General features: G+C 44.6%; 1 protein-coding gene across 2 annotated transcripts in view; it reads left to right on the forward strand.

Annotated features, from left to right (window-relative positions):
- Positions 1-24,752, forward strand: part of LOC124717033 — a 123,553-nt gene that overhangs the window by 31,988 nt on the left and 66,813 nt on the right. For both annotated transcript variants that reach the window (XM_047243688.1, XM_047243690.1), the window contains exon 2: positions 5,025-5,275. In XM_047243688.1, the coding sequence (XP_047099644.1) occupies positions 5,039-5,275 (237 nt within the window). In that variant the 5' untranslated portion in view covers positions 5,025-5,038. The remainder of the gene's footprint in view (positions 1-5,024; positions 5,276-24,752) is intronic.

Raw genomic sequence — 24,752 nt, forward strand, 5'->3', positions numbered from 1 at the left:
TCCTCGACCCAGTGCACCACTGTGGCGTTCGCCTAGTGATAGGAGCTTTTAGAACGAGTCCGGTGACAAGTGTCTTGGTGGAGGCCGGAGTCCCTCCATTGCGGATCCGACATGCACAACTGCTTGCCGGTTATCTTGCACACATTCGTAGTTCTCCTGAGCATCCAAATTACTGTCTCCTTTTCCCAGCCGTGGCAGTTCATCTCCCATATTGACGGCCCAGGTCAGGGCTGATGATTGCGGTTCACATGCGATCCTTTCTTTCCAAACTGTAGTCTTTCTCTTTACCACCTCTACTTGAGGTCCATTCATGTACACCTCCATGGTGTACACCTTGGCCGAAGCTTCGTTTGGACCTTTTGCATGGCCCTGAGGACTCCTTAACCCCACCATTCTCTGCTGTCACTTCCTCTTGATTCTTGACATGTTCTGGGGCTCTGAATTTGTTTACACCAACGGCTCGATGGCTGGTGGTAATGTTGTCTTTGCTTATGTACACAGAGGCCATATTGAACAGCATTCCTTGCCCTCTGGCTGCAGTGTATTTACTGCAGAGCTTGTGGCCATATCTCGTGCAGTTCAGTACATCCGTTCCTGTTCTGGTGAGTCGTTTCTTCTCTGTTTGGACTCCCTGAGCAGCTTACAAGCTGTTGACCACTGCTACCCTCACCATCATTTGGCAGCAAACATCCAGGAGTCCATCTCTGCCTGAAACAGTCCAGTCGTTCAGTGGTGTTTGTTTGGACCCCAGGACACATCGGCATCCCAGGCAACAAACTTGCTGACATGCTGGCCAATTAGGCTACACAGAAACGGCTCCTGGAGATGGGCACCTCTGAAACTGGCCTGCGTTCGGTCCTACGCCGCAAGTTTTTTCGGCTTCGGGAGACGGAGTGGCATAACAGTATGCACAACAAACTGCGTGTCATTAAGGAGACTGCGAATGTATGGAAGTCTCCCCTGCTTGCTTCACGCAAGGAATCAGTTGTCCTTTGTCGACTCTGCATTGGCCATACGTGGCTCACACATGGTTACCTCCTCCATCAAGAGGACCCACCTCACTGTCGCTGTGGCTCCCAAATTACAGTTATCCACCTCTTGCTGGACTGCCCACTTTTAGCCGCTCTGCGGCGGACTTTTAACTTTCCCAGCACCCTACCTGTGGTGTTGGGCAACAATGCCTCAAAAGCAGCTTTAGTTTTACGTTTTATTCGTGAGGGTGGGTTTTATCATTTGATTGTCCTCCACCCTAGAGCTCTTAGGATGGAGGTTTTAATGTGTTGCAGAGTGGCTGCCTTCTCTCTTTTAGCTTTCTTGTTTTTAATCTCCTGTCCCTGTTTCTAGCATATCTATGTCGTTTTCTTGTCCTGTTTTGTCCATTGTACTGTTTGTTGTCCTTATGACGTTCTTCTGGATCTTCCTTTCTCCTGTTGTTATGCCGTATGTCTTCTTTGTTTTCTTCTTTCCCTATGGTAATTTTTCTACTGGGAACAAGGGACCGATGACCTCGCAGTTTGGTCCCGCCCACCCCACCCCCACCCCCCTGCCCCTTTTAAACAAACCAACCAACCAACCAACCCTTTCATGACATTTTGTTAGGCTTATTTGTATTGCTACTATGAAAGGAATCACAGAGTGGTGTCATTGCACGCATTTTGTGTCGCACACTGACAGGAAAAAAATCTAAACATAATTAATATCCAGTAATGAACTTTCGAGAATATATTTGTCTAGATAACATATTTAAGTGATTAACATTGCAAGATCATGAACATGAAATGCAGGTACATTAATAACCGATGTAACTGCCAAGATGTTGAATGCGAACGTGCATGCATTGTGTTGTACAGATGCTGGATGTCACTTTGTAGGATGGAGTGCCATGTCTGTTGCATTTGTTCGGTCAGTACAGAGACAGTTAATGCCGTTTGTGAATGACTCTGGAATTGTCATCAAATGCTGTCCCATATGTGTTGATTGGAGGCAATTATGGTGATTGAGCAGGCAAAGGAAATATGTGTGGACACTCTATAGATTATGTTATAGTGGTATGTGGGTGAATGTTCCTCTTGGAGGGGGGGGGGGGAGACCAACAATGGAATGCTGTTATGAATGGCAGCACAACAAGTCAAATTATCAGATTGACGTACAAATTTGCAGTCACGGCACATGGTATAACCATTGGAGTGCACCTGCCATCATATGAAATCGCACCCCACGCTATAACTCCAGGTGTAGGTCCCATGTGCCTAATACACAGACAGGTTGGTTGCAAACCCTGAACTGGGCTGCTTCTAACCAACACACAACCAACACTGGCACTGAGGCTGAACCAGCTTTCATCCCTAAACAAAAGAGACCTCCACTCTACCCTCCAGTAAGCTCTCGCTTGACACCACACAAGTCACAGATAACAATGGTTTGGGGTCAGTGGATTACACGCTGCAGGGCTTCTGGCTCAGAGCTGTCCTTGAAGTAACCAATTTGTAACAGTTTGTTGTGTATCTGTGGTGACAACTGCTGCTCAAATTGCTGCTGCAGATGCGTTGCTCGGTAGAGCCATGTGGCTGTCCGGAGCTCAGTCTTTGTGTGACCAAACATTCTTCTGACTACAGTTGCCAGCAATTGTGTACAGTGGCTACATTCCTGCAAGTGTTTTGCATTACTGCAAAAGGAACGTCCAGTTTCTTGTAGCCCTTTTACATGTCCTCTGTCATCTTAAAGGCAGTCTTGACTAACATCATCTCACCACATTCAATCTCGAAGGTGACTATTGCTCACAAATGTTACAGCATGATTCCACACATCCTTAACAATATTCCAGAGACATTCCTTGCTGGATATATTAACTTCCCTGATACGTCTGTCCTCATCATCCCAGACCATTTCAATGGGATTACAATCAGGATGGCCATACCATATCATTCAGTACTTTCTGTTTTTCCTTTGATGCAGTGTAGTTCATACAGTATGCAGACTGATGTTCATTATCCTGTTGTAAGGTGAATCCTTTCGCTAATAAGCACAATCCACTTCATATTGCATGATACTGATGTATGTGGTGGTACTGCTTCTGATCCATACTTCCTTGTATTTTCACAATGTCGCCAACTCTATCTCCAGCAAAACATCCCCAAACTGTGTTTAACTGTAGGTAGAACACCCTGCTGGGCTACCGTTTCCCTTACAAATCGCCGAATAAATATTCTCCTTCCGGTTCCAAAAATCTCGAACTTCTATTCATTGGTGAATAACACCTTTGTCCACTCTTCCGATGTCCAAGTATGATGTTTTCTAGCCCATTCAAGTCTCTTCCGCTTATTTATTGGCCTTAGAAGGGGTTTTCTTGCTGTGGCACATCCTTTCAAGCTGGCTTCAGTTAGTCTCTTTTTTACTGTTGCAACAGATATTGTTGTCGTGTTCATTTCTACCAATTCTGCACGAATTTGGGGCTCTGTTTTGATTCTATTTCTCTTACTGGTAATTATGGTATATTTATCATCACTTTTAGTTGTTCCGGGTCGTGGAGCAATACTAGTTATGTCCACACTTCAGTGTCACGAAGGAACTGACATGCAGGAACCACATGTTATGTACCAGAGCAATGCTTGCTGTTCACTGCAGATATCACATCACAACAGGGAACAAGTCAGGTGCACCAAATGCAGTGTCTGTCGGCAAATAGGTAAACAAACATATCAGATAGGTACATAATCTTCATGTACACAACATTGTTTGTTGGATACTATTGTATCTTGATGACCACAAACAAAAATCATGGCATGTACAACTGTTGTACTATTCCTTTGCTTCCTCAACCGAACCCACAGTATTAGTCCTTATCTACAGAGAACTAGATGTCATTTATCGGGTGTATTGAAATTAATGAGCAGTAGTGTACTTCTTGGTGTTGCGAATTTTTTTCTTTCAGTGTAGTAACTCATATGCAAACCGTTTTCCTCCTTTCTCGTGGGATGTACCATTTTTATTGACTGTTGGTAAGTTTGTATACATTTGCAATGGAAAGTTGTCCATAAATTCTTAATTTTTTCGTCTTTGCTCCCAAAGCACTACGACCATATTTTTTTGGCAAACTGTCCTAGGTTATTATTTTTTAATCGATTATCTTAGTTGTCAGTCGTTCTATGTCCCACAGTTTACGTGAATTATGATAGTATTTTATTCAACTTCAGCAACTGTAGCCGTATATAATGAAATAATAAGCAACCAATTACATAAAAGAAATTTAATTTTTTTACCAGTTTTGGGAACTTAGTGCCCTTCTTCAGAAGGTTATGCCTATTGTATTATTTTCAATTGCTAATAATAAAACGCCATGGTCATGTAGTTCACTCACTTTATTATTGACACTCTCAAATAATGCGGTAGGTTTAACCTTCTGAAGAAGGGCACTAAGTGCCCAAAATTGATAAAAAATTAAATTTCTTTTACGCAACTGGTTGCTTATTATTTCATTATAATTATGATAATCTTGAATAAATTGCTTTGTCAATCGTCCACTTCACATCACACGTGAAAGTTCCACAGTCTGGCGACAGCTGGTGATGAGGTGTAACACATTGTTTCTTGTTGGCAACTGGGTAGCTCGGACAGGCAACAATTTGCAAAGACTGTGCTGCAGTGCCACCTGAGGCTCGTTTTGTATCAGCCTAGTCAAATTGCTCCATGTAGCATGCACCATGCTGGATTGTTGCCTCAGTGCAATTGTGCTTTAAGTGTTGAACACAGCTCTTATCACAAGTGGAACTATTTTACATTAATCTTTTCCTCCTCGTAATATATTTCCTGGTGATGTTAGGATATCAAGGTACTTGTAGACAACAATGTGAGGTTACGGCAGACGAGCGTGTAATAAGCACTGGAAGATGGAATTCTAATTCTGGAACTGCTCGAAATAATGATTCCAAGTTAATTTGTTGTAGGTTACAGTGTGTCTGCTTAATAGAAATGTGATTTAAGAAAGTTTTGTTGAAGTTGTTACACAGGTTCTTTTTGAAATGCAGATCACAAATTCCCTATGGCAACGGCAACTTCTGTACTGCTGCCGCTGCTGCTGGCGGCGGCATGTCGGTGCCAGACGGAGTCCAGTTTTGAGGAGCCATTGCACAGCGATGTGGCTCTCTCAGAGCTGGAGCGTGAGGGGAGAGACCAGTACCAGCAGGCTGTGGAGAGGATATCCATGCCGCAGTCCGGGACCTGCTGGAAGCAAGCTGTTGCCGCCCTTCAAGGTGGCTGCCGGCAGCTCGACGAGAAGGTATGGCAGTCTGCTGGGGGTGGCAGTTGGCAAAAGTGAACTTAACCAATAGTTGGACGGCAACAAATAAAGGTTGTGATGTTCCTGTTACCTGATAGGGTACCCTGTAAATTGTGGAAAGTGGACCTCTGATAGACACCTTTATAAATGGTGTTTGAGTAACAAGAGTTCATTTTGTTTGGCATGCTGTTTACAGGAAATTTGCACCATCTCCGTTGGCACAGCTGTGTTTTGTGCTGAACTTATGTTTAAGAAGTTCCTAACCAATGCAGACTAGGTCTGAAAGAGAACCCTCAATCTTTGTAGCTTCCTATTACCTACTGGACTGTGAACTCTCTCTGACAGGTTGTTTTTGTTAATATCCAGCAGAATTTTGCTCAGCTGTTGAGACTTTTCCTATTTGAGTTCTTTTATTTTCAGCATTAACATAACACAATTCATATATGAGAAAAATATCTTTGGTGAATAGTTTCTTGATCATTTTGTTGGATAGGTACGATTTTGTAAGCTTATGATTTCAGATGGTTAACTCAAAGTATCACGTTCGCAATTGTTTTTAATAATACAAATGGTGTGCTTTGAATATGATTGCAAAATTGTGCTTACCTTCCGTGCATCAAGATAACTTGCCTAAGAAATACTTCAGTGAATATTCATGAATTCTCTAGGGTTTATATTTTCAGCTGGGAAATGTGGGAATTTTTCATTGTTTCAGTGTACAGTTAAATTTCTGTAATTTTGACTGGCAAGAACTGGTACTCTAACAAAGAATTTAACTTGAGCTCACTAATGCAGAATAATACGATAGCAATAAAACATAAATGAGAGGAAAACACATAAATAAAATTTAACAATGTAGGAAAGGATAGATTGCTACTTATCATATAGAAGACATATCAAGTTGCAGACAGGCACGATTAAAAGACACACACACACTGGATGTGAGTGTCTTTTAATCATGCCTGTCTGCGACTTGACATGTCTTTTTATGGTAATTAGCAATCTATCTTTTCCTACATTGTTGATATTCCTACCTGGAGCTTCCATCATTTGAAAATAAAATTTAAGTTGCATAGAAAATGTGCCATGTACAACAAAAAACCACAGTGCACAAACAAGCATCTGCTGAGAGCAATATGTGTCAAAGGCTTTAGGACGAAGACAGTGCATTACTTCGTAACTACAACTGCTTTCAATGAGCATGACATCACAACTGTTGACATTTCTAGCAGGTAGCGATAAAATATTGCAAATGATGGTTCAAGAAGGATTACTTTCGAAATACATTTCCTTTTACGCAAGATCAATTATGTTATGTGTGGGAATGTGCGATGAAAATTTCGGGCCCAGAAGCCCTGCTGTTTATGTCATTACTCAAAATTTGACTGCCACATTTGTGTTTGATATATGTCAAAAGTGACAAAGCTTCAAAGTTACTTTTCATATTTATTTTAGTTCTTTCTACAATATCATGCTACTAGTGTATGTATTGAGGAGGGGGGGGGGGGGGCATGCCAAGTGTGGTCTCGCCACGCATGGGGGCTTGAATCGGCTGACAGTACGCACAGAGCAGCACTGACTGATCCTCACTATGTTCGTGCAGTTGTAGCCCTCAGATCAGTTGTTCTGTCTTGTTACGACTGGATTCACGAAGGGATTATTTCCATTATTGTTTAGAGGTTTATGATAAGCCATATTTTTTTTACTTTGATCGGTTTCATGTATTACTTGGTTACTACCCAACTGGCAATGAGTTTGGAGCGGTTTCTGCACATGCAGTCTTAAAGTATGGTTTCGTCAAGTTAGTCATTACGGAAGCCGTGCTACTGGTCCTGATTGAAGAACTTACTTTATAAGTGACCACTTTGTCAGCTTTCATTAACACACAGGGTACCATTCCACAAGTCCATCCACCCACTTTTCCTCCGTGTAATATTCAGCCAAGTATTGAGAGGGCCTGTCCGTATGACAGACTCCAATTTGTGCAAAGCCTTCTCTCTTGTGGATTCCACCTAAAATGTATCAATTACTGTGTCAGCTTGCCCCATTAAAAGAACTTGCACTTTTGATCACATGTGGGGTTTATTGTCCAACTAACATCGCAAAAGAACCAATGACGTAGCAGTGCGAGTTGAATTCTGTCATTGCCGCAAGAAACCAAACAAGTCGTACAGGACCTGGGCAGCCGAATTTCACGGCATTATAAGTGCCAGTTTGTTACTGATGTCCGTGATGACTCTTATGTGGACTCTAATGTGCGTGACACGAGTCAGTGTTCTCTGTTTCTGTCTTTTCGTTTCTGTTTTGTCCAGCACAAACATTTGGCGTGCCGTAAGCACTGGGCTACTTGTAATGCTTGCCAGGAAGAGGCGACATCGCCTCTGTGTGTCGTTCACTGTAGGTCACTTAGAATGTGGGCAGTGGTGTGACTCCAGTGCTTGTGACTTTCCCAAGTTGTGCGTTAAGTGTTTTCCACCAAGTGCTCCGGCTACAGGGTGACAAAGCTGGCCCAGTGACGTTATTCAATCCTCAAACCTAAGAAAGTTTAGGCTTGCTGTCGTTGACACCAATCATGCAGAAGCTGGTAAGCTATAACAAACAGAACATTGCACCGATGGGACAATGTACAGTATTTGCCTCTTACAAGTGAGTAGTTTGTTTCATTACATTTTTGTTGGTTGCTGATGCCAGTGTCGAGAACTTGATTGGGATGGATGGATTTCAGGCGCTTGGATTTTCTTTCACCGACGCTGTTCACCGTGTGTCTGGTCAGGTACCGTATTCTCAATTGGAAACACTGTGTGAGGAGTTTTTGGACTTGTTATTCGGAAGGTATAGGGTGTACTACAAATTTTTCTGCTCATATTTTTTTGAAATCCACAGCTCGGCCTCGTTTTTGTCGTGGGCATCCTATTCCTGTCGCCCTGAGAGGTCAAGTGAAAGCAGAATGGTTTGGACTTCAATCTTAAGAGGTAGTGCAGTGTGTTATGGCTAGTAAATGGTTGTCTCTGCTGGCTGTAGTTCGGAAACTGTTAGGGAAATTTTGCCGCTGTAATGATTTCGGAGTTACTGTCAACATGCAGTCAATCATAGATATGTATCCTACCCCACTCTAGGAGGAACTGTTGGAGAAAGTATCGAGTAGCCTGTACTTTCTAAAATTGATTTGCCTGAAGTGCATCTGCAATTCCTGTGGATAAAGAGTCTTGGCGGGTTCTGGTTTTGAATACTCCATTTGGCCTGTTTGGTTGCAAGTTAATTATCTGGAGATTGTTGTCACGGACTCTTCCATGGCCAGCCATGTGAAAAATTTGCTCACTTTGTTTTTGTCTTATGGTCCACAGACTTATGGTTTAATCTCGCAAAATCTCAGTGTTTTCAACCTTGTATTGTTTATTTCAGGTTTGAGGTCTCGTGGGATGGAATTTGCCCTCTGCCAGACCACATCTCTGCTGTTACATCAATGTCTTGCCCCTTGCCCATGGAGCAGCTTCGGGCCTTCCAGTGAAGGTAGCCTACTACCATAAATTCTTGCTGGGGGCTGCTGCATTGGCTCAGCCGTTGCATGCCTTGTTGTGCAAGAATGTACCTTTTTGCTGGAGCCCGGATTGTGAACGTGCTTTTCAAGTGTTGAAATCCAAAATACTCTTGGCATCTTGTTTAGCTATGTTCTCTCTGGATCAGCACATCTTTTTGGCAACTGACGCCTGACAGTATGGCCTTGGCCCTGTCTAGTGCACCAATATGTTGTTGGCTCTGAACAACCTCTCCCTCTGGCCCAGAAGCTTTACTCTCAGGTGGAAAAAGAGGCTCTTGCCGTAATCTATGCTCTTCAGGAATTTCAAGTTTTTGTGTGGCTCCAAGTTTCGCTTTATTACTGACTATAAACCCTTGGTTTCCTTGCCTGACAAGGCAGCACACTGCCTACAAAGCTGGGCACTGTTCTCGTCTTGCTACAATTATGAAACCTATTTTTGACCAACATCTAAACATGCCAGTGCAAATGCCTTGTTCCCGCCTTCCTGTGGGTCCTAATTCCCGACTTTGATAGTAAAGAATTGCTTTGCTTCCAACTTGATATTGAAATGCAGGCTGCAGTCTAGGGTTTCCCAATTACAAGCTTACACACAACAGCAGCTGTTGCTGTCAACAGCGTTCTCCGCCAGGTGGTTCGGTTTGTTCGACAGGGCTCACCAGATAAACTGCTGTGTCGGGCTTTGGACCAACTTTGCAACTATTTTTCCTGACAGTATCGCGTCTCTGTTTTTGACAGTGCTTTGCTGTTGCCCACAGAAGACCTCTCTCCCAGAGTAGTCATTCCCTCCATGTTATGGCACGAGGTTCTGTGCCTTCTCCACCAGGCCATAGGGAACTTTAGCACACTGAACTGTTAGCTAGGAGACATGTTTTTTGGCCAGAGATTGATCGTGAACTTATCAGTTTTGCCATGTCTTGTGAATAGTGTGCTGACAACAGGCAGTGCCCAGAGGGCATATCTGTCCCCCTGGCCAGCATGACGCCAGCCATGGGAATACATTTATGTAGACTTTGCTTTCTTTAATTCCTATTGGCTTTTGGTTGACTTTGCGGGTGCTTTCTTTAATTCCTATTGGCTTTTGGTTGTAGGTGCATTTTGTGTTTCCTTACATTTTCCAGTTGCTTAGACATAAGCTGAAGTCACAATTTGTACGCTTTTGTTTTTTTTAATTGATGGGTTGCCTTGTATCTTAGTTTCTGATAATGGGCCACAGTTTGTTCCTCACACCTTCAATTTTTTTGTTCCCATCACGGCATTCGTCATGTTACAGCTTCCCCACTCTACCCTCAATCAAACGGCAAGGCAAAATGACTAGTGCAGACGTTCAAGTTCCAAACGAAAAAGTTTTTTGTGAATTCTTCACCAGATGACATACATCTCCATTTTCTGAGCAGTTATCGTTTCACACCTATCAGGAACTGGAGCCCAGCTGTGTTGCTTCATGGCCAGCAGCCTCACAGACTCCTCCACCCTCTTTAGCCTGCACTACACCTGTTGTGGTCGGGTTTTATATAGCTGCTTATCGCCAGTGTTGGCGCTAGGGGTTGGTCGCGGGCCCAAGTGATTGCCAGTCACTGTTGTCCGCTGCTGAGGGCACCATTGTTGTAATGTCCATACAGCCGACGACTGAAGGCACTCTGCTTTGATCTGTTGGCGCCCCCTCACTACTGGTTCATGGGTGCGTCCCCGTCATTGCGGCCTGCCCTCCACCTTGAGCCCATCGTTGCCTGTTTTGGAGGTGCCCCTGTCCCATTGGCTGCCTCCTACATGTGCGGCACTCTAGGGTTTGAGCTTCATATTGCTGGGTGCTGGTACATCTCTGGCCTTGTGTCTGTTTGTGCAGTCTGCTGTTCTGGTTGAGCCAACTCCACTGGCCCCCTTTCCATCATTGCCTCAGCCACTGTCGCCGGTGGGTCCTACCACTTCTCCTCTGTAGAGGGGTTTGCCTGCTGATGATGTGACAGAGATGGCAATATCATCATCCTCTCCAGTGCTATTGTCAGGCACCACACATGCTCACTGCCCTCGGGCGTGTTGGTATCTGCACACATTCTGGCCCTATGCTCCATTGTCCGCCCAGAACATCGTCCCATCCCTCCATTGGCAAAGGCTGCCATCGCTCCGGATCTGATCTGATGGATGTGTGTGTGTGACGGTTTCTGTCCGGCACTGGGGCGCCCACTTCGCATAGGGGAAAAGTGTGCTGTTCGTGTTACAAGAGCGCGTGAGTGTGAATATGCTGAGTGTGGTGTTGCACACACGTGTGCTTGAATCGGCCGCCAACTGTATCAGTACTGGTCGGTTGCTAGAGGCCACCTGTAGGAGGGAGGCATGCATGCAGCCTGTAGAAGGCATGCATGCAGCGCAGTCACCTGTGTGCTGTTTGTCACCGACTTGTGCACATATATGCGCTGAGCAGCACGGACTGACCCTCCCTATGTTCATCCAGTTGTATTGCTCACATCAGTTGTTCTGTGTCTTGTTATGTGTGGATTCCTGTAGGAGGGAGGCATGCATGCAGCCTGTAGAAGGCATGCATGCAGCGCAGTCACCTGTGTGCTGTTTGTCACCGACTTGTGCACATATATGCGCTGAGCAGCACGGACTGACCCTCCCTATGTTCATCCAGTTGTATTGCTCACATCAGTTGTTCTGTGTCTTGTTATGTGTGGATTCACAAGGGACTTATTTCTGTTATTATTCAGAGTTTTATGACTAAAGACACATTTGTGATACTTGGATCGGTTTTGCTTTACTTGCTTACTACACTTTCGTAGACTGCAAATTATGCAACAACAATGGCAAAAAGTATAATTATCCTTTAAGAAATGCGAAGTGAGTTCTTGAGCAATATCACACATAATTGGCTTTTCTATGGAAAAGTCAAATTGCTCAACAGAACGTGTATTCATCCAGGTAGCTCACAAAATGTTTGGTTCACAGCAGTACACTTTGTTATTGTGCTTGTCAGACACTTCAAGCTGTGTTCTCAGGATCCTTCCTAACCACACCCTCGGAAATAAATAAATACAGGAAAAAATACTTTATGACCCGTATTTTAAGTGAAAGCTGTAGCTATGCTATATATTAATTAAAACCATTAACTTTTTTTTGTTTGTATGTTCATGCTATTTAGCGGTGATGTTGTTACTGGCTGACATCAGGTGTTCTATGCTCTGAATACCTTCTGTCATTGGCTTATGAGATCACGTGACACAAGTTATGATTGGCTAACAAAATATATTGTGCACAAGTTGCTGTGCATTAAAGACCTTTCAAAAATGTGTTGTTGTTGTTGTTTCCCCCCCCCCCCCTCTCTCTCTCTCTCTCTCTCTCTCTCTCTCCCCCCCCCCCCCCCTCCCTCCCTCTCCCTTTTAATTACCTAAAGTTCCGGGAAATTCTACACCAGTGTATAAAATCTTTACCAGTCAAATGATTGGTAAGTTTTACAGATACTTTTAAAAAGTTAACATTATGCATATCCTAAACTTATCCCATTTATTGATTGCCTACATTTTAATAGTACTAGAAGAAATAAATAAAAGAAATTGACTACATTAATTTTTATTTTCATTGCCGTTTTTGTTTAGTTACTCTGTTGAGTGTGGTATCACTATTTTTGTCATCGTCATCATCCTAACAGGACAGCAGTGAAACATACATATTCATTGTTAGAAACATTTGGCAGTTTCTTGTGAGTATGTTGTAATTTCTGAGGTTGTGGTGATGGTGGGACCTGTGAACGCACTCCCCCCCTCCCCTTGAATAAATAGCAGATTAGGGGTGGGGGAAGGTGACGTGCTGCTGTGAAAGTGAGCAGGACCATGGTGAAGACAGGACAGGGCTGCTAGGTGCAGAGTCAGCTGTGCTGAAGTGAGGAGAGATGTAGAAAAGCTAGTGTTGGTAGGAAAGATCCAGAACTGTGCATGTGCAAACTCTCGCTATAACACATCCTTTGTTCTAGTAACATCTGTACAACAATTGGCCATATTGTTGGCTTTGTAGGGTAGATAAAATGCTGGTCTTCCCAGTGAATAAACCATCATATGGGGTCTGCTGCTTGCCTGGTTTGGAACATATTATTTTATGTAACTTGGCAGCCACAGTTCCTTCCTGTCACCAATTATAAATGAGGGAAGCTGTGTGTGCCATCCATCTACAGATCTCGTGAACTGTTTATCATTTTAATGCTTTATGTATCATGTTTTCTTAACCCTCCAGCAGAAACCCAGTGTGCAGTATCCCCACAGACTGTACTTTTGTGTATAACACTGATATGGAAACATGGGCACTGCTGAGGTTGTGAATAGTTGTCAGTTGCATTTACCCAAGTGCGCTCCATGCGTTTTCCTCATTTGTGAACTGAAAGTTGACAGGTAAACATATTTGTTCTCGCTGTTGGGGTTTACTGCACCCCACCTTTCCATGCTTGTTGCCTGGATTTTGAACACTGCTGTGCCAGACGTAAGAAACATGTGCTTTGTAGATCTGTAGCATTGTATCATAATACATTATTACAACTTTCTCATGTAAATAACAGTTGTTTTATAACTGGGCCACTGGTATTTGTCTGTATTATATTATAATTATTTAATTATAATGTATTGCTGTTTGCATATTATACAAGGTGTACAACTTTACTTTCACTGTTTTTTCCCCAACATTTGAGGCTTTAATGAAACAAATTGCTTACACATGTATCACTCAAAGTACTTTCCACTGCTGGTCACTACTTTCTTCCATCTTTTGGGCAGTGTACGAATCCCGCGTTGAAAAAATTTTTCATCTTTCGAAGCAATCCACGAATCGATCCAATTTGTGACTTCTTCATGAGATCGGAAGTGTTGGTCAGTCAGGCCATGTGCCATTGATGTAAACAGGTGATAGTCAGAGGGAGCAATGTCTGGAGAATACGGCGAGTGGAGTAGGACTTCTCATTTTAATGTTTCCAAGTACGTTTGGACCTCTTTTGCAATGTAGGGTCGAGCATTGTCATGCTGCAAAATCACTTTATCGTGCTTCTCGCTGTATCGCAGCCGTTTGTCTTTTAACCCTAGAAACACCAAGCATGGGCAAAATTTCCACTTACATTTTTATTTTTTAAAAATGTCATGGCAAATATCCTATGTTTTTGGGTCTTTTTCTATTTGTCTGTTACCTTATAATACACTATACTGTATGTTTCTGCGGTTAAATTTTTATAATTGCAAGTACAAAATAGGAATTTTATGCCCAAGGGCACATTTTGCCCAGGGTTCATACTCCATGCGACCATAATTCTTATCATCTTCCCTTCAACCACCAAGCATGGGCAAAATTTGCCTGCACGTTTTTCTTTCTTTTATTGAGTTGACAACCTTGAACATGAGTTTTACAGTGGTTTGTTGAGCGTCTAATTGTTGAGTTTCACTATCATTGTTGATTTTAGACTTGCCATTATTACTATTAGCAGTTTGTCACAGTAGAACGACACCTTTATTGTAAAGTAGATTTTGTAAGATGAGTTATAGAGGCTTGAACGACGCAGAAGTTCTTGCAGAACTGTTACTCGACGACGAATTATCAGATTTAAGTGATTTTGAGTCAGATCATACAGAAATAGAAAAGGATTCTGTTATAACCTTTAATCACCAATAAAGTGCGTGGATATACAAAAGTAGAAACACTAGCGGGTTACATGTTATTAACTCCGTATCTGTCATTCGACTGCCGTGCCGTGACATGCGGCCGGCGCCGTTCATAACCAGGTGGCGCTCCCGCGCTCGGCCGAGCTGCGGAGCGCCTCTATCGCCGTGTTCGCGTACTAACATAGCGGCACTTTTGAATGTCGTGGCACTGTCACAACACTTTTCCCCCCTTGAAAAAAAACTCTCACTTCCGTGGAGACGCGGACAGTGCGGAGACATCCATGGCCTCTTGGGAGGTCCCGAGAAGATCCCACGGAGAAACACGAGAGTATGGTCGAAAATGTCCAGGACGGAAGCTTGCGCGTGGAACGTGCCTCCTGGACGAGATGGTGGGTGAAAACTCCGGAGCAGCATCCATAGGTGTCGTGGACCTGGGGGTGTGCTCCAGCGAGATGGGTCCCGGAGAAGGCGGCGTCGCGACTGGGGCCGGTTCCGGCGTACTCGGAAGCGGTAGCGACGGCGGCGGCGGCAGCAACACGCCCGGAAGATCGGCAGCAGCGACAAGACTGTCTTCTCGGGCTGGTGGAGCCGAAAGAAGGGGCGGTGGTACCGGCGTGGCCACCACTCGTGGGCGCATCTGGTCGTAATGGCGAACAACCATGCCGTCGTCCGTACGTATTTCACAAAGCCGGCGGCCGCGAAGAGCCTGGACCACCCTGGAATCCATATAGGGCGAGATCCATACCCCCGTGCCCACACGTCGGCGCCCACCGGGTATTTTCCCGCACTAGGGGACACAGTACAAGGCCTGACAGGGTGAAGCAGATGCAGTAGGGTGCGCGGTTGGCGGCCATGCAAGAGTTCAGCAGGGCTGTGATCACCCAGAGGCGTGAAGCGATAAGAACTCAGAAATTGCAACAGAGCGTCATCTGTGGAAAAATCACTAAGGAATTTTTTCATTTGGCTTTTGAAAGTGCGGACAAGGTGCTCGACCTCCCCATTCGATTGCGGATGGAAGGGCGGTGCTGTAACATGATGAATCCCTTGTCCAGTACAAAAATCACGGAAGGCCTGCGAAGAGAACTGAGGGCCATTGTCCGTGACAATCGTGGATGGAAGACCTTCTAGCGCAAAGATTTTTGACAAAGCCAGCGTCGTCGCCGCAGTGGTGGGGCGACGGACATCGAACAACAAACGGAAACTTCGAGAAGGCGTCAATCAACAGTAGCCAATAAGTGCCGAGGAAGGGGCCGGCAAAGTCAGCGTGCACCCGTTCCCACGGCTGCGCCGGATCAGGCCACGGAGAGGGCAGAGTACGAGGCGCAGCCAGTTGTTGAACACACTGATCACACGCAGCGACCATGTGGGCGATGTCCGAATCAATACCGGGCCAATAAACGTGCCTGCGGGCCAGGGACTTAGTCCGAGAAATCCCCCAATGGCCCTCATGCAATAGTTTGAGAACAGCTTTGCTAAGAGAGGCGGGCACCACAACCCGTGGAGATGCGCCATCCGTGGCCAGAAGAACAACACCCTCACGAACAGACAGACGAAGGCGCAAGGCATGGTAGTTGCGAAGGGGATCCGACACCCGGCCCTTGGTCCTGTCCGGCCAACCCCGCTGAACAAAACCGATCACCTGACGCAGGACCGGGTCCCGCGCAGTAGCCGACGCGACCTGCGAACCTGTATGTGGAAAACCCTCGACCGCACGACGTTCTTCCTCATCAATGTGGAAACAGAGGAGTTCATCTCGATCGAAAACCGGGTCGGGGCCCATCGGCAAACGCGTCAGCGTTGGCGTGCTGGGCCGTGGGGCGATAATGAATCTCATAGTGAAAACGAGACAAGTATAAGGCCCAACGTTGCAGGCGGTGAGCTGCTTTATCCGGAAGCGACGCCGAGGGGCTGAACAGAGAGACCAGCGACTTGTGGTCGGTGATGAGGTGAAACTTAGAACCATACAAAAAAACGCTGAACTTTTTCAGAGCATAAATGATAGCGAGCGCCTCCTTTTCTATTTGAGAGTAACGCCGTTGGGCATCGTTGAGGGTCTTGGAAGCGTAGGCGATGGGTCGTTCCGACCCATCCTCATACCGATGGGCGAGAACAGCCCCTAGGCCATACTGTGACGCGTCAGTCGCCAGAACCAAGTGCTGACCCGGACGGAATGTGGCAAGACAAGGCGCCGACTGCAAATGAGCCTTCAGGCGGACAAAAGCCTGCTCACACTCGGCGGACCAACAGAAAGGAACGTTTTTGCGTAACAGCTGATGCAGAGGATGAGCCACCGCCGCCGCGGAGGGAATGAATTTGTGATAATAAGCAACCTTGCCTAGAAACGCCTGAAGTTCTTTGACCGTAGACGGCCGGGGTAGAGCGGTAATGGCCGCAACGTGCTGTCGTAGAGGACGTATACCCTCACGGGACAAGTGGAAACCAAGATACACAATGGAGGGTTGGAAGAACTGAGACTTGTCCAGATTGCACTTCAACCCTGCTGAATGCAGAACCCGAAACAGTGAACGCAAATTGCGAAGGTGCTCCTCAGTGGAGGCCCCCGTGACAACAATGTCATCCAGGTAGTTGATGCAGCCGGGAACGGAAGCCGTGAGCTGTTCCAAAAACCGCTGAAAAATGGCCGGCGTGCTAGCGACGCCAAATGGTAACCGCTGGTACTGATACAACCCACAAGGAGTGTTGATGACGAGAAATTCCTTGGAAGATGCATCCAACGGCAACTGATGGTACGCCTCCGATAAGTCAAGTTTGGAAAAGAACTGGCCCCCAGCGAGCTTGGTAAATAACTCCTCAGGACGGGGAAGAGGATAAGTGTCAATGAGGCTTTGAGCGTTGACAGTGGCTTTAAAATCACCACACAATCGCAGACTCCCGTTTGGTTTAGAAACCACCACGATGGGCGATGCCCATTCGCTGGAGGTAACAGGAAGGAGAATCCCCGAAGCTGTTAACCTGTCTATCTCAGCTTTGACAGGCGCACGCAACGCCATCGGAATAGGGCGTGCCCGGAAAAACTTAGGGCGAGCCGTAGGTTTAGGAGTAATGTGGGCTTCAAAATCCTTGGCCCGACCCAGACCAGCAGAGAACACGGACGAGAATTCAGAACACAAGCCATCCAGCTGTTGATACGGAATGTCCTCAGATATGAGGTGCACATCATCATCAATGGAAAACCCGAACAACTGGAAAGCATCATAACCGAACAGGTTTTCAGTGCCCGCATGATCCACCATATAAAACGTGAGGGGCCTAACAACAGACTTGTAGGCAGTGGAAGCATCAAACTGGCCAACGATAGGAATTTTCTGCTTATTATAAGTTCGTAGATTTCGCGTAACTGGAGACAAGGAAGGGGAGCCTAACTCCAAAGACGTGCGAGAATTAATGAGAGTTACTGCAGAGCCAGTGTCCACTTGCATGCGAATGTCTTTATCCAGAACACGAACAGTAACAAACAACTTATTCGTTTGGGAAAGCACACAGTTAACATCCATGTCCGATGCCTCGTCCTCGTCGACAGGAACTTAAGGGGACTGACACACAGAAGCAATGTGGCCTTTTTTCCTACATGAATTACACGTGGCCCAACGTTTTGCACACGCGACTCTGTCATGCTGTACGAAACAACGTGGACAAGAAGGAAGTGCGGAACGAACCTGCTTCTGTGGTTGCTGTTTTCGCTGCGAGCGGGGCGGCCCAACGCAACGTTGTTGACGCGAGTGCACCGCCGCCACATCGTCGTTGCCCTGTGAAACAGGCACATTGTCTGCGTCGAAAGTGGTTTGTACAGCGCCTACATCACACCACGCGTCGATTTGCGCACCAGCAGCGTTAGACACTTCAAACGATTGAGCGATGCTGAGAACTTCCGACAACGATGGGTTTGGCAATTGTAAGGCACGTTGCCGAACTTCTTTATCAGGAGCAAGCCGTAAAATAGCATCCCTAACCATTGAATCAGCGTAAGACTCATGATGAGTGTCCGTGACAAACTGACATTTCCGACTCAGACCGTGTAGTTCCGCCGCCCAAGCCCGGTAAGATTGATGGGGCTGTTTACGACACCGGTAGAACGCCACGCGGGCGGCAACGACATGGGTGTTTTTTCGGTAATAGTTAGACAATAAGTCACACACTTCTTGGAAGGACAGAGAGGCAGGTTCCCGCAGAGGGGCTAACTGAGATAGCAGCTGATAGATCCGTGGGGAAATCCAAGATAGAAATAACGACTTACACATAGGAGCGTCGACAACGCCGAAAGCCAAGAAGTGTTGCCGCAAACGCTTCTCATAATCCTCCCAGTCTTCAGCGGCCTCGTCATAAGGAGGGAACGGAGGCGGAGAAGAGGAAGACAGACGATGAGTAAGCGACGTCGACAACGCCTGAATAGCAGCCGTCAGCTGTGTTAGTTGTTCAATAAGCGCTTGCATAAGCTGTTCCATGTCTGCCCCGACACGAACACACAAGTCCACAACGCAGGAAAAAAAATATCCGACCTCGTCGCCAAAAAGTGTTATAACCTTTAATCACCAATAAAGTGCGTGGATATACAAAAGTAGAAACACTAGCGGGTTACATGTTACTAACTCCGTATCTGTCATTCGACTGCCGTGCCGTGACATGCGGCCGGCGCCGTTCATAACCAGGTGGCGCTCCCGCGCTCGGCCGAGCTGCGGAGCGCCTCTATCGCCGTGTTCGCGTACTAACGTAGCGGCACTTTTGAATGTCGTGGCACTGTCACAACAGATTCCAGTGAAGACGTGGAGGACAATGAAAAAGAAACAAACCATGCAGGTAATGCTCCAAATAGATATGTTACAAGTTCTGGAAGAGTGTATCTTTGCTGAAGCTCCGACACATAGTAAAAGGGATTTTGGTAACATCGTCTGTGAATATGGATTGGGGGTAAGAAATGAAAGAGGAAGCCTCCTGGTGGAATTTTGCACAGAGCATAACTTAATCATAGCTAACACTTGGTTCAAGAATCATGAAAGAAGGTTGTATACATGGAAGAAGCCTGGAGATACTGACAGGTTTCAGATAGATTATATAATGGTAAGATAGAGATTTAGGAGCCAGGTTTTAAATTGTAAGACATCTCCAGGTGCAGATGTGGACTCTGACCACAATCTATTGGTTATGAACTGTAGATTAAAACTGAAGAAACTGCAAAAAGGTGGGAATTTAAGGAGATGGGACCTGGATAAACTGACTAAACCAGAGGTTGTACAGAGTTTCAGGGAGAGCATAAGGAACAATTGACAAGAATGGGGGAACAAAATACAGTAGAAGAAGAATGGGTAGCTTTGAGGGATGAAGAAGTGAAGGCAGCAGAGGATAAAGTAGGTAAAAAGACGAGGGCTAGTAGAAATCCTTGGGTGACAGAAGAAATATTGAATTTAAATGATGAAAGGAGAAAATATAAAAATGCAGTAAATGAAGCAGGCAGAAAGGAATACAAACGTCTCAAAAATGATATCGACAGGAAGTGCAAAATGGCTAAGCAGGCATGGCTAGAGGACAAATGTGAGGGCGTAGAGGCTTATCTCGCTAGGAGTAAGATAGATACTGCCTACAGGAAAATTAAAGAGACCTTCGGAGGAAAGAGAACCACTTGTATGAATATCAAGAGCTCAGATGGAAATCCAGTTCTAAGCAAAGAAGGGAAAGCAGAAAGGTGGAAGGAGTATCTAGAGGGTCTATACAAGGGCAATGCACTTGAGGACAATATTATGGAAGTGGAAGAGGATGTAGATGAAGATGAAGTGGGAGATATGATACTGCGTGAAGAGTTTGACAGAGCACTGAAAGACCTGAGTTGAAACAAGGCCCCGGGAGTAGACAACATTCCATCAGAACTACTGACAGCCTTGGGAGAGCCAGTCCTGACAAAACGCTACCATCTGGTGAGCAAAATGCATGAGACAGGCGAAATACCCTCAGACTTCAAGAAGAATGTAATAATTCCAATCCCAAAGAAAGCAGATGTTGGCAGATGTGAAAATTACTTAACTATCAGGTTAATAAGTCACGGCTGCAAAATACTAATGCGAATCCTTTACAGATGAATGGAAAAACTGGTAGAAGTCGACCTCGGGGAAAATCACTTTGGATTCCGTAGAAATATTGGAACACGTGAGGCCATACTGACCCTACGACTTATCTTAGAAGCTAGATTAAGAAAAGGCAAACCTACATTTCTACCATTTGTAGACTTAGAGAAAGCTTTTGACAATGTTGACTGGAATACTCTCTTTCAAATTCTGAAGATGGCAGGGATAAAATACAGGGAGCGAAAGGCTATTTACAATTTGTACAGAAACCAGATGGCAGTTATAAGAGTCGAGGGACATGAAAGGGAAGCAGTGGTTGGGAAACGAGTGAGACAGGGTTGTAGCCTCTCCCCAATGTTATTCAATCTGTATGTTGAGCAAGCAATAAAGGAAACAAAAGAAAAATTCGGAGTAGGTATTAAAATCCATGGAGAAGAAATAAAAACTTTGAGGTTCGCCGATGACATTGTAATTCTGTCAGAGACAGCAAAGGACTTGGAAGAGCAGTTGAACGGAATGGACAGTGTCTTGAAAGGAGGGTATAAGATGAACATCAACAAAAGCAGAACGAGGATAATGTAATGTAGTAGAGTTAACTTGGGTGATGCTGAAGGAATTAGATTAGAGAATGAGACACTTAAAGTAGTAAAGGAGTTTTGCTATTTGGGGAGCAAAATAACTGATGATGGTCAAAGTAGAGAGGATATAAAATGTAGACTGGCAATGGCAAGGAAAGCGTTTCTGAAGAAGAGAAATTTGTTAACATCGAGTATAGATTTAAGTGTCAGGAAGTAATTTCTGAATGTATTTGTATGGAGTGTGGTTACTATAATCGGACCAGATAATATTGTGAATCATGTACCGTCAAGAGCGACGTTCCTCATTAATGGATTAAAGTATGGAAGTGAAATGTGGACGATAAATAGTTTAGACAAGAAGAGAATAGAGGCTTTCGAAATGTGGTGCTACAGAAGAATGCTGAAGATTAGATGGGTAGATCACATAAGTAATGAGGAGGTATTGAATAGAATTGGGGAGAAGAGGAGTTTGTGGCACAACTTGACTAGAAGAAGGGATCGGTTGGTAGGACATGTTCTGAGTCATCAAGGGATCACCAATTTAGTATTGGAGGGTAGTGTGGAGGGTAAAAATCGTGGAGGGAGACCAAGAGATGAATACACTAAGCAGATTCAGAAGGATGTAGGCTGCAGTACGTACTGGGAGATGAAGCAGCTTGCACAGGATAGAGTAGCATGGAGAGCTGCATAAAACCAGTCTCAGGACTGAAGACAAGCTATTGAAAATTCTGTGGTGTCACCACCAGCCACCACACTTGCTAGGTGGTAGCCTTTAAATCGGCCGTGGTCCGTTAGTATACGTCGGACCTGCGTGTCACCACTATCAGTGATTGCAGACCGAGCACTGCCGCACGGCAGGTCTAGTCTACAGAGACTCCCTAGCACTCGCCCCAGTTGTACAGCCGACTTTGCTAGCAATGGTTCACTGTCTACATACATTCTCATTTGTGGAGACGACCGCGTAGCATAGCCTTCAGCTACGTCATTTGCTACGACCTAGCAAGGCACCATATTCAGTTACTATAATCGGACCAGATAATATTGTGAATCATGTACCGTCAAGAGCGACGTTCCTCATTAATGAGTTAAAGTTAAGTATCAAACTAATTACGTCCGCTTTCTGAATTCTAATTCCTTGTCATGTTCCAGACCTCATGTGAGTATAGTTCTTCCCTCCTCACGCCAGCCTGCGTGAGCTAAAACGCGTGCATTTCGGCCTCCTCTAGTAACACGGTGTTGGCTCTTCTGCCAACACAACAAATTCTTCACCTTGATGATAAAGGCACTAGGTCAGAAAGACATGTACGTGACAAATTTGCGCCGCTGCGTGAAGTACTTGTAATATTGAATGGAATATTCCCTTGGTACTTTAGAAATGGACCTGACAGTACAATCGATGAAGAAATGTTGTGTCTTTTCAGAGGCCGTTGCCATTTCAAAGTTTTCCTCAAAGACAAACCTGGAAAATATGGAATATTAGTCAGAATTCTTTGTAGTGCAACTGAACAATACATAATAAAAATGGAAGTGTATGCTGGAAAAGACAGTAGACCTGCCAGTGAGATTGTGAAGAGACTGGTGGAGCCAATAAAGAATACAGGCTACAGTGTCACAACTGACCGCTTCTACACTTCTGTGGAGTTGGCGGACGTTCTCTATCAAGACTACAAACTTACATTGGTTGGGACACTCAAATCAAACAGAAAACATGTACCGCAGGAACTTAAGACGACAGCCGGCAGAGAGCCGTATTCTTCCACATTCGCATTCACAGACCCATCTTCTAAGAAGCCGCCAGTAAACATTGTTTCTTACATCACAAAGGAAAAACCAAAGAAAAATCTGTTGATGTTGTCTACACAAGGAGGAGAAGTTGATACACCAAAAAAGAAAACACACATAAACCTGTACTATAATTCCACTAAGGGAGGAGTGGATGCCGTAGATCAAATGGATAGGACATACTCTACAAAAAGGGGTACGAGAAGATGGCCACTGTCAATGTTCTATAGCCTGCTTGATATAGCTGCAGTTAACTCATACACACTGTTCAAGATGAATACGCCTAAATGGAATGAATGAAAACCAAACGCCAGAAAATTGTATCTCCATGAATTAGGCCATGAACTTTTGAAACCATTCGTAAAAGAGCGAGCCATGGATTTGAAAGTACTCCAGTTGCCTGTTATTTGCGCGATGGGAGAGATCCTAGGAAAGAAACTAGAGGTAAACAAAATTGCTCCAAATGAAGAACTGACTAGGAAAGTAAGGTGCTACTTATGCTTGAAGAATGCAAGTAACCAGAGAGCAAGAGACTTCACAAAAACCAACTTAACACGTGGAAGCTGTGGGCGCCGTCTGTGTAAGACTCATTCAGAATCAACTATTTTGTGTGCAGGAGGTAAATGTCACCTCTAAGTGAAAATATTCTCTCCCAGTGAAAAGTGTTTTCTGAGAGTATTCAATGTACAATAACAGATATTTTAGCAAGTCTTTTCATTTCTGTTTTTGAAACTTTCTCTCAGTGACAAAGCTGAATTATTCAGTTAATAGAACAAAGAGTGCCTAAAAACTTTAGACAGCCTTTGTATTCAATTACAGACCTTCTTATCTTGTTTACACAAACTTTCATTGACCAAGATTTGACTATTCTTGGTTGTTATATTCACCCTATGAGTGTTAAGAAATTAAGCTTTCAATTATGTTGTCACTATTTCCTGTTAAACTAATATCTCAATGGAAACAGAATTACATAAAATAAATACATATTACAACAAATTACAAGATTTACAACTTATTGTAACACGGGCAAAATTTGCCCTTGGTTGGTGCTCCGTGTGACCTAAAATACCTAGGTGTTTCTAGGGTTAATGCTCTGCACAGGTGCATTAATTGTGTTTGATAACAAGCTCCTGTGATTGTTTCACTTGGTTTTAACACCTCATAGTACACGATGCCAAGCTGGTCCCACCAAATGCAGAGCATGATCTTGGAGCCGTGAATATTCGGTTTGGCCATTGACATGGAAGCATGGCCGGGATATCCCATTGATTTTTTGTGTTCAGGGTTATCGTCCCCGGTCACAATGCGATGCAGAAATACCTTCTGTTTCTTCCTCTGAAGCATCTGTTCACGAACACACAAACTCCGTTCAATGTCTCTTTGGTTTCAGTTCACGCGGGACCCAAGTTCCTTCTTTATGAATGATGTCCATAGCCTTGAGACATTTTGAAATGGCTTGTTATGTCACTCCCACTAATCGTGCCTATTCTTCTTGAGTTTGATGCGAGTCTTCGCTCAGCAATTCTGCATCTTTGAAAACATTCTCTCTTCCACTACTGTGCTGGACTACAATGTTAAAATCACCATTCTTGAAGCATTGAAACCACTCAAGACACGTTCTTTCACTGAAAGCGTCCTTACCATATATACTTGAGAGCATTTGATGAGACTCAGCTGCTGTTTTCTTCACATTGAAACAAAATAGTAACACCTCCCACAAATTAATGCAGACACAAATCGACTAATGTTTGAATGAGGTCCAAGCTAACTGCCTGATATCTGCGATCTGTTTCTTTTGACCGCTATTTACTGTTGTTGCCACCTATTGGCAGATGGCAAAAGGAAAGTTGTACACCTGGTATCATATTGTAGATGCCA

Source organism: Schistocerca piceifrons, chromosome 9, assembly GCF_021461385.2.
Source record: "Schistocerca piceifrons isolate TAMUIC-IGC-003096 chromosome 9, iqSchPice1.1, whole genome shotgun sequence".
Taxonomy (NCBI): Eukaryota; Metazoa; Arthropoda; class Insecta; order Orthoptera; family Acrididae; genus Schistocerca; species Schistocerca piceifrons.